The 14,820-nt window shown below is 21.1% G+C and overlaps 1 protein-coding gene across 1 annotated transcript; it reads left to right on the forward strand.

The window, feature by feature from the left end:
- Positions 1-2,511: 2,511 nt before the first annotated feature.
- Positions 2,512-14,088, forward strand: LOC122860892 (tubulin-specific chaperone cofactor E-like protein). The gene is made up of 6 exons (XM_044164944.1): positions 2,512-3,036; positions 10,336-11,289; positions 12,070-12,239; positions 12,365-12,473; positions 12,553-12,657; positions 12,725-14,088. Exons 2-6 carry the CDS (start codon positions 10,348-10,350, stop codon positions 12,875-12,877), a joined length of 1,479 nt encoding a protein of 492 aa, XP_044020879.1. The 5' UTR covers positions 2,512-3,036; positions 10,336-10,347; the 3' UTR covers positions 12,878-14,088.
- Positions 14,089-14,820: the final 732 nt, after the last annotated feature.

A 14,820-nucleotide genomic window follows, 5' to 3' on the forward strand; every position in this document is an offset into this window, starting at 1 on the left:
AATTGATTAGAAAAAAAATTAATAAAATTTGAGCATATCCATATTGTTTGGGCCCTGCAGATGATCTATGTGATGTTATCTAGTCATTTAGGGTGACATACTATTTATTGTTGCATTTAAAAAATTATATACGTAGTAGTTTAATTATAAAAAAAATATATATATTTGAAAAAAAAATATAGTAAATGAGTGTGAAATAAAGCAAGTCATTTATCAAATTATCCAAATAATATTTTAAGAAAACAAAAATAATATAACAAAGTCAGTTGAGTGTGGAATTTGATAACGAATTATTATTTGATTTTTTATTATTTGACAAGTTATTGTCACGTTCTGAGATTCTGAAATGAACCCCAGCTAAGGAACCAAAGATTTAATGTTAAGAGCATAAATATTATTATTATGCAATTAATGTAAATTAGCTATAATAAAAATTATTAATTAATGTTGAAAAAAAACTGAAAATTACAGCTGTAAAATGTTGTTATTCCATTTTTTTTTTTTAAATAAAAAAAAAGTATTAGAATAATAATTTTAGCTAATAAGATAATTGTTTATTTGAATCGTTTTTTTTTTTGTTTAAAATTTTGAAAAGTTTCCTGAATATGGAACAATGGAGTGAACCTCTAGTCATTTAATTTTAAGAAAATATAATAGAAATTATATTGAGTCAAGAAAAATAAAAAAATAGATAAGAAATTAATATGTAAGATAATATTATTTAAATTGTTTTTTTTTTTTTAAACGTTTAAAAAGTTCCAAAATATGGATCAATGGAGTGAATCTCTAGTCATTTAATTCTAAGAGCTATTGTCTTAAGAAAAATAATTAATATAAGATTATTTAAAATATGAAATAATAATTTAATTTTTAGTTATTATTTATATTTAATTTGTTTATATTATCAGTGCATTTAATAAAAAAAATTAGCATTCCAAATCAGGGATTTTTATAGTTAAAAAAAAATTTAATAATTGTTTAAGAAGAATTACAAACAAAAAAATACTTATCCCTTGGTAAAATGAGTTTTTTTTTTTTTTAATTAATAATTAAGTGATGTATAAAAAAAAAAAATAAAGGATTATACTATTTGCATGTATAGATTTAATAAACTGGAGGAGCAAAAAAAAAAAAAGATAAATAAACAAAAAAATAAATAAATAAAATAAATAAAAAAAATTGATGGAATAAATTGTTATCTAAAAACTGATTGACAAAAAAAAAAACTGTATTATTTTATAAACGGCACAGATAACAACTCAATTTTCAAAAAAATAAAAAAACATGTTCTTGATTGTCGAATAATAAAAAAATAATAACAATGGAATAAATTAATTTACAAAATAACGGTGTGAAAAAAAAAAATTCCAAAAATATAAATTATAAAATAAAATGTTACCTAGTTTATTGTTGATAATTAAAATTCAAATTAAACATCGATGTTTGATAAAAAAGCTGAATCAAGTTAATGTTATTATCCAAAAATGAAAAACAATAATTAAAATTTATAAAAGGATTCAAATAATAACAGGACATTGTTAATGGAACATAAAAGTAATTAGATTTTTTTTTTTTAATATTGAGAGTAAAGAAATTAATTGAATCTTTATTCAAAAAACCAACGGTGAAAAAAATAAATAATGTTACCAATTAAAAAACAATAAAAAAAAAAAAATGAACAAACCCTAGACTTTTTTCTCAATATAAAAATGAAATATTAATTATTATTAAACTGTTGAACAAAAATGTTTTAGACTTAGTTATATTACCAATTATGAAAGTCACGTTTTCCGGTTTGAGTGTTACTCCAAAATGAAAAATAAAATGAAACTCAAAATTATTTAATCTGTAGTGCGTTATAATATACATCAAACGCAAAAATGTAAGAAAAATATTATTAAAAACAAAAAAATCACATGTATATTATTCAAATATTAATTAATATATTTAATTGCAACTTTTTGTTTTTTTTTTTAAACAAATGCGAGAAGAGAAAGAAGTAAAAATGTGAAAAAAAAAAAGAATGACCAGTTGAATTTAACCCTGTTAGTATGTCAACCTAAAAAAATTAAAAAATAAAAAAAAATGGATCTTATATATGTATCAATGAATAATATGAAAATTGTTTAAGCAAAAAAACATTTTTTTTTTTTTTCATTTATTATCCCAAAAAAAATCCTAATAAAAAGAAAAAAAATAATAATTTTTTTACGTCAAATTATAAAGGTAAAGTAAATCCAATTAAAATTTAAAAAATTGATCAATAAAAATGACAAAAAAATTAATCAATTGAAGCTTTAATGAAAAAATTTTTAAAATAAATTGATAAATTATTTGTTTTTTTGTCATTTTAAAAATATTTTCTTTTGCTATTGTTAATAATATTTAATGTAAATAATTTTAGTCTGTCCCTGAACGGTTTTTTCCCTTCACCAGTAGAGTAACTCTCGTCTTCCCACCATTGACCATAACTACTGATTTTAATATCTATAGCAACAAGCTCGCGCGCACGGTCGATAAAAAGACACAAACTGCACTGTATATATATATTAAATGCAAAAAATTCCACCTCCAATTGCGTTTCATGCAATAGTGCAAAACTCGGGAAGGCAACTCAGCTGTTTCTGTTTACTAAACAAAGGAGACCAGTTCATCAGTGAACGGCAAACAGTACGTTTGTACGTTTTCACATTGTGGCCTATTTCAGGCCCCCCCATTTATTATCCCTCCTCATTTACTAACAAATAATAGTCCAAAAAAACAAAACAAACAAAACAAATTTATAATTTTTACATTTTCTGCAATTTTTATTTTAATTAAATATCATAAATTGCTGCTGCAGTAGTTGTGAAGATAAATAAAATTAGAAAAGAAATTGTTTTTTTTTTTTTTTAATTAAAAATATTGTGCTGTCTTGAACTAGAAAAATAATTAAATATTTTTTTTTTTTTAATATTTAAATTGTGTGCTTGAAGAGGATAAAAAGGTGCAACTTCGAGGGACAAGGAATTATTTGTAAAACAACGTTAAACAACAGTGAGTTTTTTTTATTAAATTAACTTTTTTTTATGAGAGATATTTTTTTGTGTTTAGACCATGACCTGATTGATGAAAAAAAATAAAAAATTATATATAAAATTTTATATGTCGATGAGGGTTAAACTGTCAAGATTGTTTTTTGTTTTTTTTTTAATTAAATTTTGATAAATATTTTTGAGGTAATAATTTATAAAGACAACGTGGGTTTGAAAAATAATAATTTCTTGACCCCAAGTTGGGTCGACATGATCGATTCTTGGAGTACACTGCCTCTACAAATGAGGCGTAGAAAAAATATTATATGTATAGTATCTTATTATTCCTCTTTTGCTAAAAAATATTATTCACAATTTTTTATTTTTTTTTAACAAAGTTATTATTCATTTAGTTTTAGTAGTATATTTTTTTTTCTTCATCCAAGTTTTATTCGTTTTCTTTGGTAAATAATAATTATTATTTATTTTAATATTTTTTAAATAAATTCTTGGTGTGTTAATCGACGATTTGCATGAGTGATTGCACACGATGGAAAATTGTGTTATGTAAGATTTTACTTGGAGGTAGTAATATTACTGGTTGTTCTTTTTTTTTTTTTTCTAATTTTTCTATTTCGGTGAAATTAAGGTGGCTTGAATTTCTTGAAAGTACTTGAGTCAATTTTCAAGATTTCATGTCATCATTTGAGTGAAATTTATTTATAAATTTTTTTTCTCAATTATACTCAAATTAATAATCAAGGGTCAAGAGGAATTATTTTTATATTTTTAATGCTGTTTCATTAGTTTTTAATTTTTATTTTTTTAATATATGAAAAAATTTAAATGGTTAGTTTATTTTTATATTTTATAAATGTATTGCAACATGGGCTTGAAATTATTTAAATACATTGAACTTTTATATTTTTGTTGCTTAATTTAAATATGAAAAAAAAAATATATTAAATATTTTTTTTTAATACATTTATCTTATTTTAAACAAAGCCACATTTTATTATCATTTTTTTTTTATCTGTTTTTCATTCTTCCGCGTTTTAAAATAAATAAGATTTTTTTTTTGTTTATCCATCAGGTTTGCAATTATTCTTGATAATAAAGTGGTCGATTAGATTAGTCAACAGACAGTGCATTTACGTGTTAATGATAAATTGATATAAATATTAAATTTGTAATTGTTATCATTGAAATTTACTTTTAAATATATAATACAAAGTTTGAAAAAAGAAAAGAGAAATAAATTGGCAAACTTGTTTTTCAAGTAATAAAAATATTTTAGATAAAATTATTTGTCTTGGCTAATTACTAATTTGCTATTTGACTGACACTCTAATGATTGTAAAATAAATTTTACAAATTACCAAAGCATGACGATAAACATGCTGGATCGACGGCCAATAAAATTTAAAAATACAACACACTACTCTACTTGAAATATTTTTAATTTCACAAAAAAAAATCTACTATTATTATTTATTTTTATTTTTCAAATTTCGAAAGTACCCACAATTTAAATCACATTTTTTTCGCACGGTATTTTAACTGCAAGCGCACACGAAAGCAGCCTTAAATACAATTGTATTTAAAAAATTAAATTCTTATCGTTTTACATCGTAAAATAAACATTCTTTAACTAAAAAAAAAAATAGAAAAAATACTTGATAAAATAGTATGAACAATAGTAAAAATAAATAAACTTTTTATCAAAAAAAAAATAAATAAATAAAACAATAGATAAAATTCTTAAAACTGATACTTTCAAATTTTGTGAAAAATTAATTGACCAAAAAAAAAAAAAGAAGCAAATGTTAATCATTGCGTGATTTTTACTATATAATGAAGATAGTATTATTTTAAAATACTAATATATTTTTATTTTACTTATCATAAACAAGCAAAGCTAATTTATTTTAATTTAAAAAAAAAAAAAATAAACAAGTACAATTAAAAAAGAAAATTAATTAAATTTTTAATTTTTAAATAATATAATTTATCAATTTATGTATTTATTTTTTTTTTACTATTGAGGAAGTGAATGGCAATGGTCTTTGTCAAAGTGAAAGAACTCTAGATCATTTTGATTCAAATTAAAACTTAAAAAGAGAAAAAAATAAAACACTAAAAACTTCCTATCCAATTTTAATAAAAAAAAAAAAATTATAAAAAAACAATTATTGTTGTTATTATTATCATCATTGTATATAAATTACCCTGTTTTTTTATTTATTTAATTTACTCATTTGTGGAGGAAAAGGCGAGCCATTGGTCAGTCGGCAAATCGAACAAAGAAAACGTGTATGTACAACTGAGTATTGCTAACCTTCAGTTGAGCCAGTGCTCCCTCCATGCACACAATTATTTATTTATTTTTTTTATCATTTAATTTTTTTTTTTATCTCACTCTTTTTCAATGTTCAAATATATACACATATAAATGTACACATGTATATTATGTGCGCAGTTTAACACGCGGTATTTTCCGTGCATCAACACTTCTCATCTCTTCATTTTGTTCATTTTTTTTTTTGTTAATTTTTGAAAATGACTATTATTTTAACTTAATCATGACATTATTTAAATGATAAATTTTGTATACTATTAAGTGTAATATAGGACAATTTTTTTCATTTAAAAAATCTTTTATTTTGAGTCTATTTTAGTTGATATATTTATGCTAGTTTTGTTGGCCTTCACATCTGGATATTTGGGTCATCGTTATACTAATTTTGTACTGTGTGTATCAAAATCTATTTCCAAACACACATAACGACCTTCATTTGTACCTTATATTTATTTAAAAACAAAAATCATATGGTATTAATTTATATTTTGAAATGATGTTTTATTAAAATATTAATAATCATTTTCTATTTATCAAGGAAATATTATTTCGAAGGTTGATTTGTTAAGATGTAATATATTTTGCAATTGATGTTTTTTTGTATTTCTATTTTTTCTTATTCTATTTTTATTTTCGTATATCTATTTTATTATTGAATTAAAACAAAAGAATTTGAATTGAAGTAAATTGTAAAAAGCACACACGTTGTAATCTGTTTGTTATTTTCAACGTGATTCAAGTGAAACAAAGTCATTGAAGTTTGTTATTGTTACATTTTGTAATAAAAATTTACGTATCTATTTATAATGAATAATATTTTATTTACTAATGATAACAGTTTGTAATTTATATTTTTACAATTGTAAATCGTTTTTGTTAATTTCTATTATTAATTTTATCTATTCATTTGTTATTCAACTATTTTATTATTATTACAATTAAAACACAAAAGAATGGTTGAAGTAAATTGTTAAAAGCACTCACGTTGGTGTGTGGCTCAACGTGATTCTCAAGTGACCTAGTCACTGGGAATGCTTCTGTCTTGACATTTCGTAACTTTAAAACACACGTCTCAAACAATAAGAATAGTATATATTTTTAGAGATTAAAACACTCACGCAGTAAATACCGTTTGCTAATTTTATATACTTAATTTTATTATTCAATATTAAATAATAGTTTATTAAACATTATTGTCAACTAGATTTTGCATAAAAATAATTTTAAAATTTAAAAAAAACCCCTCAATTAATTCAAATAAATTGATTCAATTTTTACATTTAATTTAAATTAAAATTGACAATGTAATTTGATTATTTTCATTGAAATATTTATGAAAAAATTATATGAATTAGCCAATAGAAATAAATATAAATATGTCATATTGATAAATAAATAAATAAATTTATTCATCTACTGATTTGTATGATTATAATATATTTAAATTTTATATATACAATAAAACAAATATTATTATATGCACACATAAATACTAATATCAATTCATCTGTCTATCTCATTTAATCCACTCATGAGCATCAGCATCCGGGTTTAAATTATCACCAGTATATACAGTGATAAGAAACATTTAAATAATTGCAAAAAAAAAAAAAAGGATATGCATTTGAAAATAAATAATAAAGAATTATAAATAAATATAAAAAATATTACATTCAAATGTACATATTATAAATCTCGGAAAGTGAAAGAGAAAATTCATGGTTTGCATGACGTGTGTAATTACATAATTGGCCATCGATAAGCCTTCTCATGGGAATATAGAAAATAGCTAATGACCGTTGAATATCCGTCAAAAAAAAAACAAGCAAATTTAATATAAAACTTGTGAAAAATTAAAAAAAAAAAAGTGTAAATTAAATAAAGATTAATTTAACGGAAGTTATAAAATTATCATAAACAAATTAATAAATATTTATTAAACATTAACAATAAATTAATTAATATTGAATTTATAAAATTTATTAAATTATTTGATCTAAATTTAATATTTTTATTCAATTTTAAAATATATTTTTCACTTGAATATTTAATTAATTTTCTATCAAAAAAATAATGACATTTTATTTAAAATAAAATACTATTTGAATGATTAATTTATTTTAAATATTTTTGAAACTTTTATTGTGTATAAAAATAGATAATTCAATTTAATTAAATTTTATTCAAATAAATATTTTTATATTTATTACTGGGTTTATGAATTGTAGAAAAAAAATCATAAAAAAAAAATGAGCATATTATTTGATGCATTAAACAATTGGATGTGATATTTAATATTACTGTCTGTATAAAGCGTGTGTGTATATATTTAAGTGTATAATGTATATATAAATGAACAAAAAAAAAAATAAATAAAAGGTATATAACCCGTCCACTGTCACGATCCCCAACACTCGGAGCAATGCACCGCGTATTTCCAGGCCTTCGTGAATGTCTATGATCAACAACAGTATCATCACATTATACACAAATAATCAAACTGTAGAAATATAAAATACATATAGTTGTACATAGAGAAAGTCTATTTTACACAGTATAATGGACGTTGAACCGATAGTTTCTCATTAAATTTAAAAAAAAAAAAAATTCTACTTTACAATATTTTACATAAATAAATCATTATAATTCTCTAAATTATTATATTAATTTCAAATCATTAGTTTAATTTTTTTATTCATTTATTTATTATAGATAATTATTGGTCAATAAAATTTAAAATTTTTATGTGAAAAATTGTGTGCAAAGTGAAAATAACTATAGAAAATTATTATTTCGATTTTCGCTTATAATTTTTTAAATTTCATTCAATATAAATTCTGAATTAATAATTTAAAAAATTGTTATTGTTTTTTTTTTAAATCTTTTATTGGTAATTTAAATGTACTTTTTTTTTTCATTGATATTTAAAAGTGTCCAAATATTCTGTTTTAAAATTTATAACTTTTTGTATTGTTATATATTTTTTATTGATAAAATAATAGATTCTAAATTTACTTTTTATATGTTTTAATTTAGTCGACCATTTTGTTATTTTATAGAAATTTAATAAACATTGAAAATAAATTTATGAGACATGATTATATATATGAACACTTGCAAAACAGTCTTTGAAATTTTTTAAATAAAATTTTCATTTAAAATATTATATCCTACTAGTTTATTATTATTATTGTAATATAATGCTACTACAGTCATCTTGAAATAGATAAAAATAAAATATAAAAAACAAAAGTTCAATAAGAAGTAAATTATTATTATTATTTCAAGGAAGTAGATCAAATGCAACATTAATTTTTATTTTACAATAAATAATTTTCACAGAGTTTTAATATATTAAATAAAATTTTATTTGTAATAAAAAAAAAAATGTTATTTTAAATATTATAATCAAGTGATAGATTTTATATTTTTTTTCAATTTTATCTATTTTATTTTTTTTTAAAAAACCGCAACAATTTTAAAAGACACTTTCCCTAATTTTCCCGCGCACTCACTATCATCCTAAAATTTTTATGTGAATTTAAAATGAAAAAAAAAAATTCATAAACACGATGATGCAAATATTGTATTTTTATTTCCGCGTTTTTGTATAAAAAAATTTTTTTTTTCAATTTTTTATATAAGATTCTGGAGCATTGCCAGTTACATTATATATCTTTGTCGATCTGACGTAATTCCGTTTAAATATTTACGATAAACATCTGTTTAATAGAAAAAAAAAATAATAAATAATAAAAACATTTATTGATCGAGCTAATTTTATAAAAAAAATTCATCGATTTTATAGATACAAATTATATTATTATACAATTGATGAGAAAGAAAAAAAAAAAAAATGAGATAAGAATAAAATTCAAATCGACCTTGGATAAGACGGTAAAAAAAATTACAAATTCCCAACTGCATTGTTTCAAGTTTCTACACACGTGTTTACCCACAATTTATAAATTATTTTTCTTAAAATATTGTTTATAATATTTATTCTATTGAACTTGATTTAAAACAATGGAATAAACAGTTTTAAAATTACCAATACAATAAAAAAATAAAATTCCAATACATCAAAATAATAAAAAATAACTTCTATTGTTTAAATAATTTTTATGAATAATTATTAAATTATATTTACAAATTTATTAATGTACAATGATGTGATAGGAAAAATAATAACTGATTATTATTAAAACATCAGCACTCATTGGAAATGAATAAACAAAAAAGAAAAAAAAGTATAAATAAATAAAAATAGAAAAATAAAAAAAAAAAATAGAAAAAGAGTAGAAAAAAAAAAAAATAAATAATACGAACTAAATTTTCTTGAAGTGGATTAAACCGGTTACGAGTATCTGGCTTCTTCTTTATTTTATTTTTCATCTAGTTGCTTGATGTTGAATTTTTGCATGTAACGTGGGCGATTTCGTTGGGTTCTCGGGTATCAATTTATCTATATATTTATATCTTTAAATCTATGTATACTTTGAATGTATTAACAAACTGCAATATAGACAATTTACCACAAGTGTATCAATCTTATGTTTAAAAAAGATTGTTAAAACAACAGAACAAGTCCAAGCCAAGTTTAACGAAACGTGAGTCAAACATATTTGCCGGATTTCTTTGGATGGTGTTTATATACATAGTACCGGTTTTTCATTATAGAAAAAAAAAAAAATATATATTTTTAAATAAACAACGTCAACGAGACAATGCTATGACCTTAACGAATATGGTCAGACAAGATTCTGTTGCTGCCTTGGACAATTTTTTTTCATTTTATAAAATTTTTTTCTCTTCCTTCCTTTTCATTTGAGATAAATTTTATTTAATAGAGATTTCACAAGGGACAAATATTTAAAGATTATAATCAAATGAAATAAAAAATAATATACATTAATAATATAATTGTGATAAATTAATTTTTATAAAATTTTTTTGTTACAGAATGCTTTAAAAATGCCGTCTTTGCTGGAAGCATTGGAGCTTAAATATGGAAACACAATAAATGATTGTTCAGAATGTTCATTAACAGATGATGAAACAGAATTATCAGTATCACCAAAATCAGCATTATCAGTTAGTATATTTATTCCAAAAAAATCACCACGTCATACTGTACCAGCACTGTTAGTATTGCAAGATTGTAATATTGAATGTGCTGGTAGTGATACTGAAAAACTACGTAATAAATGTAAAAATGTTGAAGAACTTGATCTTGCACAAAATAAATTATCAAAGTGGAATCATGTATTTGAAATATTACAACATATGCCAAAAATTAAATTTGTCAATTTGAGTTTTAATAGTTTGGCTGATAATATTATTATTAAAAATAATAATTATTTATCATTAAAAAATTTAGTATTAAATGGTACACGTGTATCATGGTTAACAGTACAACAACTTGTAAATTTATTAATTAATCTTGAAGAGTTACATTTATCACTGAATGAATTTAAAACAGTTGATATTGATTATAGAAATAATGATAATATTAATAGATCATTAAAAAAATTACATTTTACTGGTAATCCAATTGAACATTGGTATGAAATTGCTAAACTTGGTTATGCATTTCCAAATTTGGAAAGTCTTGTTTTGGCTGAATGTCCAATAACATCATTGTCGATGAAAAATAATATTAATAATAATTATGATAATAATAAAATTGATATTATTAGAAATAATGATGGTAAAATTAATGATGATGATGATGATAATGATGAGTTGTTTAATAATTGTGAATTTATAACAGCAGCATCAGCACATGATCCATTTAATATGTTGAGATTTTTAAATGTTAATGGTACACTGTTATCAGCTTGGGATGATGTTGAAAAAATTGCTAGATTTCCAGCTTTGAAATCATTGAGAATGCAAGGGTGTCCACTTTTTGAGGTGATTTTTTAGAAAATTCATTATTTTTTATTTATTGATAATTTTTTAAAAATTTAAAAAACATGTTTTTACGTAATTATTTCATGATATTATGCTTTTAGTATTTAAACAATACTTGAATATAATTATCCTGAATATTAGAAAAATTAATTACCATTTATTTTTATTTATTTTTTTCAATTTTATATTTTGGTCAAATTTTGTATTTTTTGGCAAAAGTCATCATCGTTGAAAAAAATTATTTCTAAGCAAAAATTTCATAAAATTTTTCTTCTAAAATTTAAACCACACTCAAATATAAATTTTTTAAAATTTTTATAATTTAATTTCAATTATTTCTAGTTTTATTTTTCAATTTTATGATTTTTTTAAAATTCTATATTTTTTGCCAAATGTTGTCATCTTAAAAAAAAATATTTCTAATCATAAATTTTACGAAATTATGCATCTAGTATTTAGATGATACCTAAATATTATTATTCTAAAAGTTTTAAAAATTAATTTCAATCATTTTTATTTATTTTTTTCAATTTTATATTTTAGTTAAATTCAATAATTATGCCGGATGTCTTGTTTTTCTTTTTGAATTTATCTCTATATCACAAAAAATTAAATTTTCTTCAAAATAATTACTTAATTTTCTACTCAATAAAACAATTTATCAATTAAAATCCTCGAATAATTATAAACAAGTTTTTTTCAACTATTTAATTTTAAATTGTAATAATCAAAATTAAAATTTGTTTATTTACTTATGTATTATTATAATGGTATTTTTAGAGTCCTCGAGAATATACTGAACACGAAAGGCGTCAATTACTAATTGCCAGATTGCCAAATGTGGAAACATTAAATGGTGGTGGTGTTATATCTGCTCAAGAACGCGAGGACGCTGAAAGAGCATTTATTCGTTACTACATGGACAAGACGGAAGTTGACAGACCAGAGAGGTAATAAAATTCATTTAACCAATTAAAATTTCAATCATCATCAACAAATAGATAAATATACAAACAAATTATAAAATAAACTTCAATTTCATATATTTTCAATTTTTTTTTATTATCTTTTTTAGATACGCTGAACTTGTTGGTATACACGGAAAGTTGGATCCATTAGTTCATGTTGATTTGACACCAGAAAAACGAGTCAAGGTTAAATTCACATATGGTGATCTTGTTGAGGTTGGTTTATCATTATTATTTTTTTTTATTTATTAATCTACATCACAATGATTTTCATTATTTTTTTTTTTTGTTACAGATGAGATGTGTCGACGTTTACAAAACAGTTTTTGAATTAAAAACAAAATTGGAATCTATGGTTAAAATACCAGCAAATAAAATGAGATTATTCTATGTTGATCAGGTATTTATTTTTTAAAATAAATATTGTAATATAAATTGATAAATATTTTCTATGTTTTGTTTTTTAGGTAATGAAAACACAATATGGACCTGAAGAAATGTTATATCCCAGCAAACAATTGTACAGATATAACATCAGAAATGGTGATGAAATAATCATTGACAGTAAATTAAATCGTGTTGTGTCATCTTCATCAAGTACATCATCAATTCGTTCGTAAAAAAAAAAAATTAAAAAATACCTATTCAAGCAATTATGAGGCAATTTTTATAATTAAAATTGAATATTTAATACAAATCATTGTTGATGTGATTAATTAAATTTTCATTGATTATTTTTTATTATAATTCTCAGTAATTACAGAATTAATCTTATTGGAGAAAATAAAAATAATAGAGGTTTTTTGTTATTTTTATTTGGATAACTGAAAGTGTCATTTCAATTTGAATGACATTCACATGTATATAAAGCAATTTAAAGATAAATGATAAAATACTTTTGATGATTTAAAATACTTTTTTGCTATACTCTGGTCGTTTTATTGCTTTATCGTGTTTATTTTTTAAGTAACTCGTGAGAATCGGTATCTCTAAAACTGGCACAAAAGTTTTTAGCATCAACGTGAAGAAAAGTCGTGACTGAGTGTCTCATAGATGATGTTAAAAAAATAAAATTAAATAAATATTTAAAAAAATGATAATTTTATAGCAATAGATTCAGAGATACCCGATGAGGATCATTGTTGTAGCAAAAAAAAAAAAGAACAAAAAAAATAAACAGTCAACTATTTTTGTAGATAATATTACCCGTAAAAAATTTACATTAAAATATAAATCATGATTATATAATTTATAAATAATTAATAAACTAACAAAATTATTATTTTAAAATCGTGTTAAATAAATTTGTCCATGTCATTGACTACATGACTGGTATAAAGAATCAATAAAACTATTTGGTGAAATTGGATCGAAAAAAAAAAATTTATAATTCAAAATGATTATCAAATAAAGCCATAGAGTATTTGTTGTTTTACACTGGCTGTGACAAATTTATTTGCAGATAAAAATATACAATTAATAAAACCAATAAATTGTCGTAAAAAAAAAAGATAATGTTTTTTTTTTAACAAGTCGATTAACATTGCCAATTATTTTGACTGCCAGTCGAAACTCAAAATATTTTAACATGTTATTTTTATTTAGCTCATTCATTAGATATATATAAATGATTTTTTTTTTTTTTTTTGATAATATTATAATCACTATCTTGACGTTTTAAAATGAAAAATGATAATTATAATTAATTGTTAATTGTTGATAAACCCACTTGTAATAAAATGCATTATGTAAATTGCAAAAAGAAAAAAAAAAAAATCGAAAAATATGCCATCATTTGAAGCATTTTAATTTCTGTTATCAAATATATAATTGTGGGTCCAATATTAATAATTTATTCGTTAAAAATATATTATAATTTAAAATTATTTACTTACATAATAAAATATTCGTATTATAAAAACAAAATTATTATTCTTGTAATCAGTTATAATTTATTTATTTTCTGTCTTATTTCTTTTAATTTATAATTTAAATTTTTAACTGCAAATTGAATGGATTATTTTTTTTCTAATTGTTTAATTATTGATAATAAAATACAGGTGTATATGCTATTAATCGTATAAATCTTGACACATTCTTTTTTATTGTGTAATTTTTATATTTTCATTTTAAACATTCCAAAAATAATGTAGGTTTAAAGGGCTGCTTTATAGACTAGATGGGCTATAAAAAATTGATCATTTTAATTTCAATTTTATTATTTGTGTCTGTTATTATTATTTTGTTGACATTGGATTATTATTTATTATGAAAAAGGATGTGTAATTGATCAAATTACCCGATCTTTGTCAATATTTGAAAAGGTTTTTTGTGTCAATTTTGATGTGGTAAGCAGTGATTAAATTAAATATATTTAAAAAAATCAATTAGTATTATTATCTTGAGAGAATATATTGTTATTTAAAAAAATTTATTAATTGAATAAAAATTAGCTAATTAAATAAATTAAATGCCCTAAATTTAGCTCATCATAATTTTTAAAAATAACTTGAATATTTAAATTATTTTTAAAAATTAGTAAATTAAAGTAAAAAAAAAAAAT

This window comes from Aphidius gifuensis, linkage group LG1, assembly GCF_014905175.1.
Source record: "Aphidius gifuensis isolate YNYX2018 linkage group LG1, ASM1490517v1, whole genome shotgun sequence".
In the NCBI taxonomy this organism is placed as follows: domain Eukaryota; kingdom Metazoa; phylum Arthropoda; class Insecta; order Hymenoptera; family Braconidae; genus Aphidius; species Aphidius gifuensis.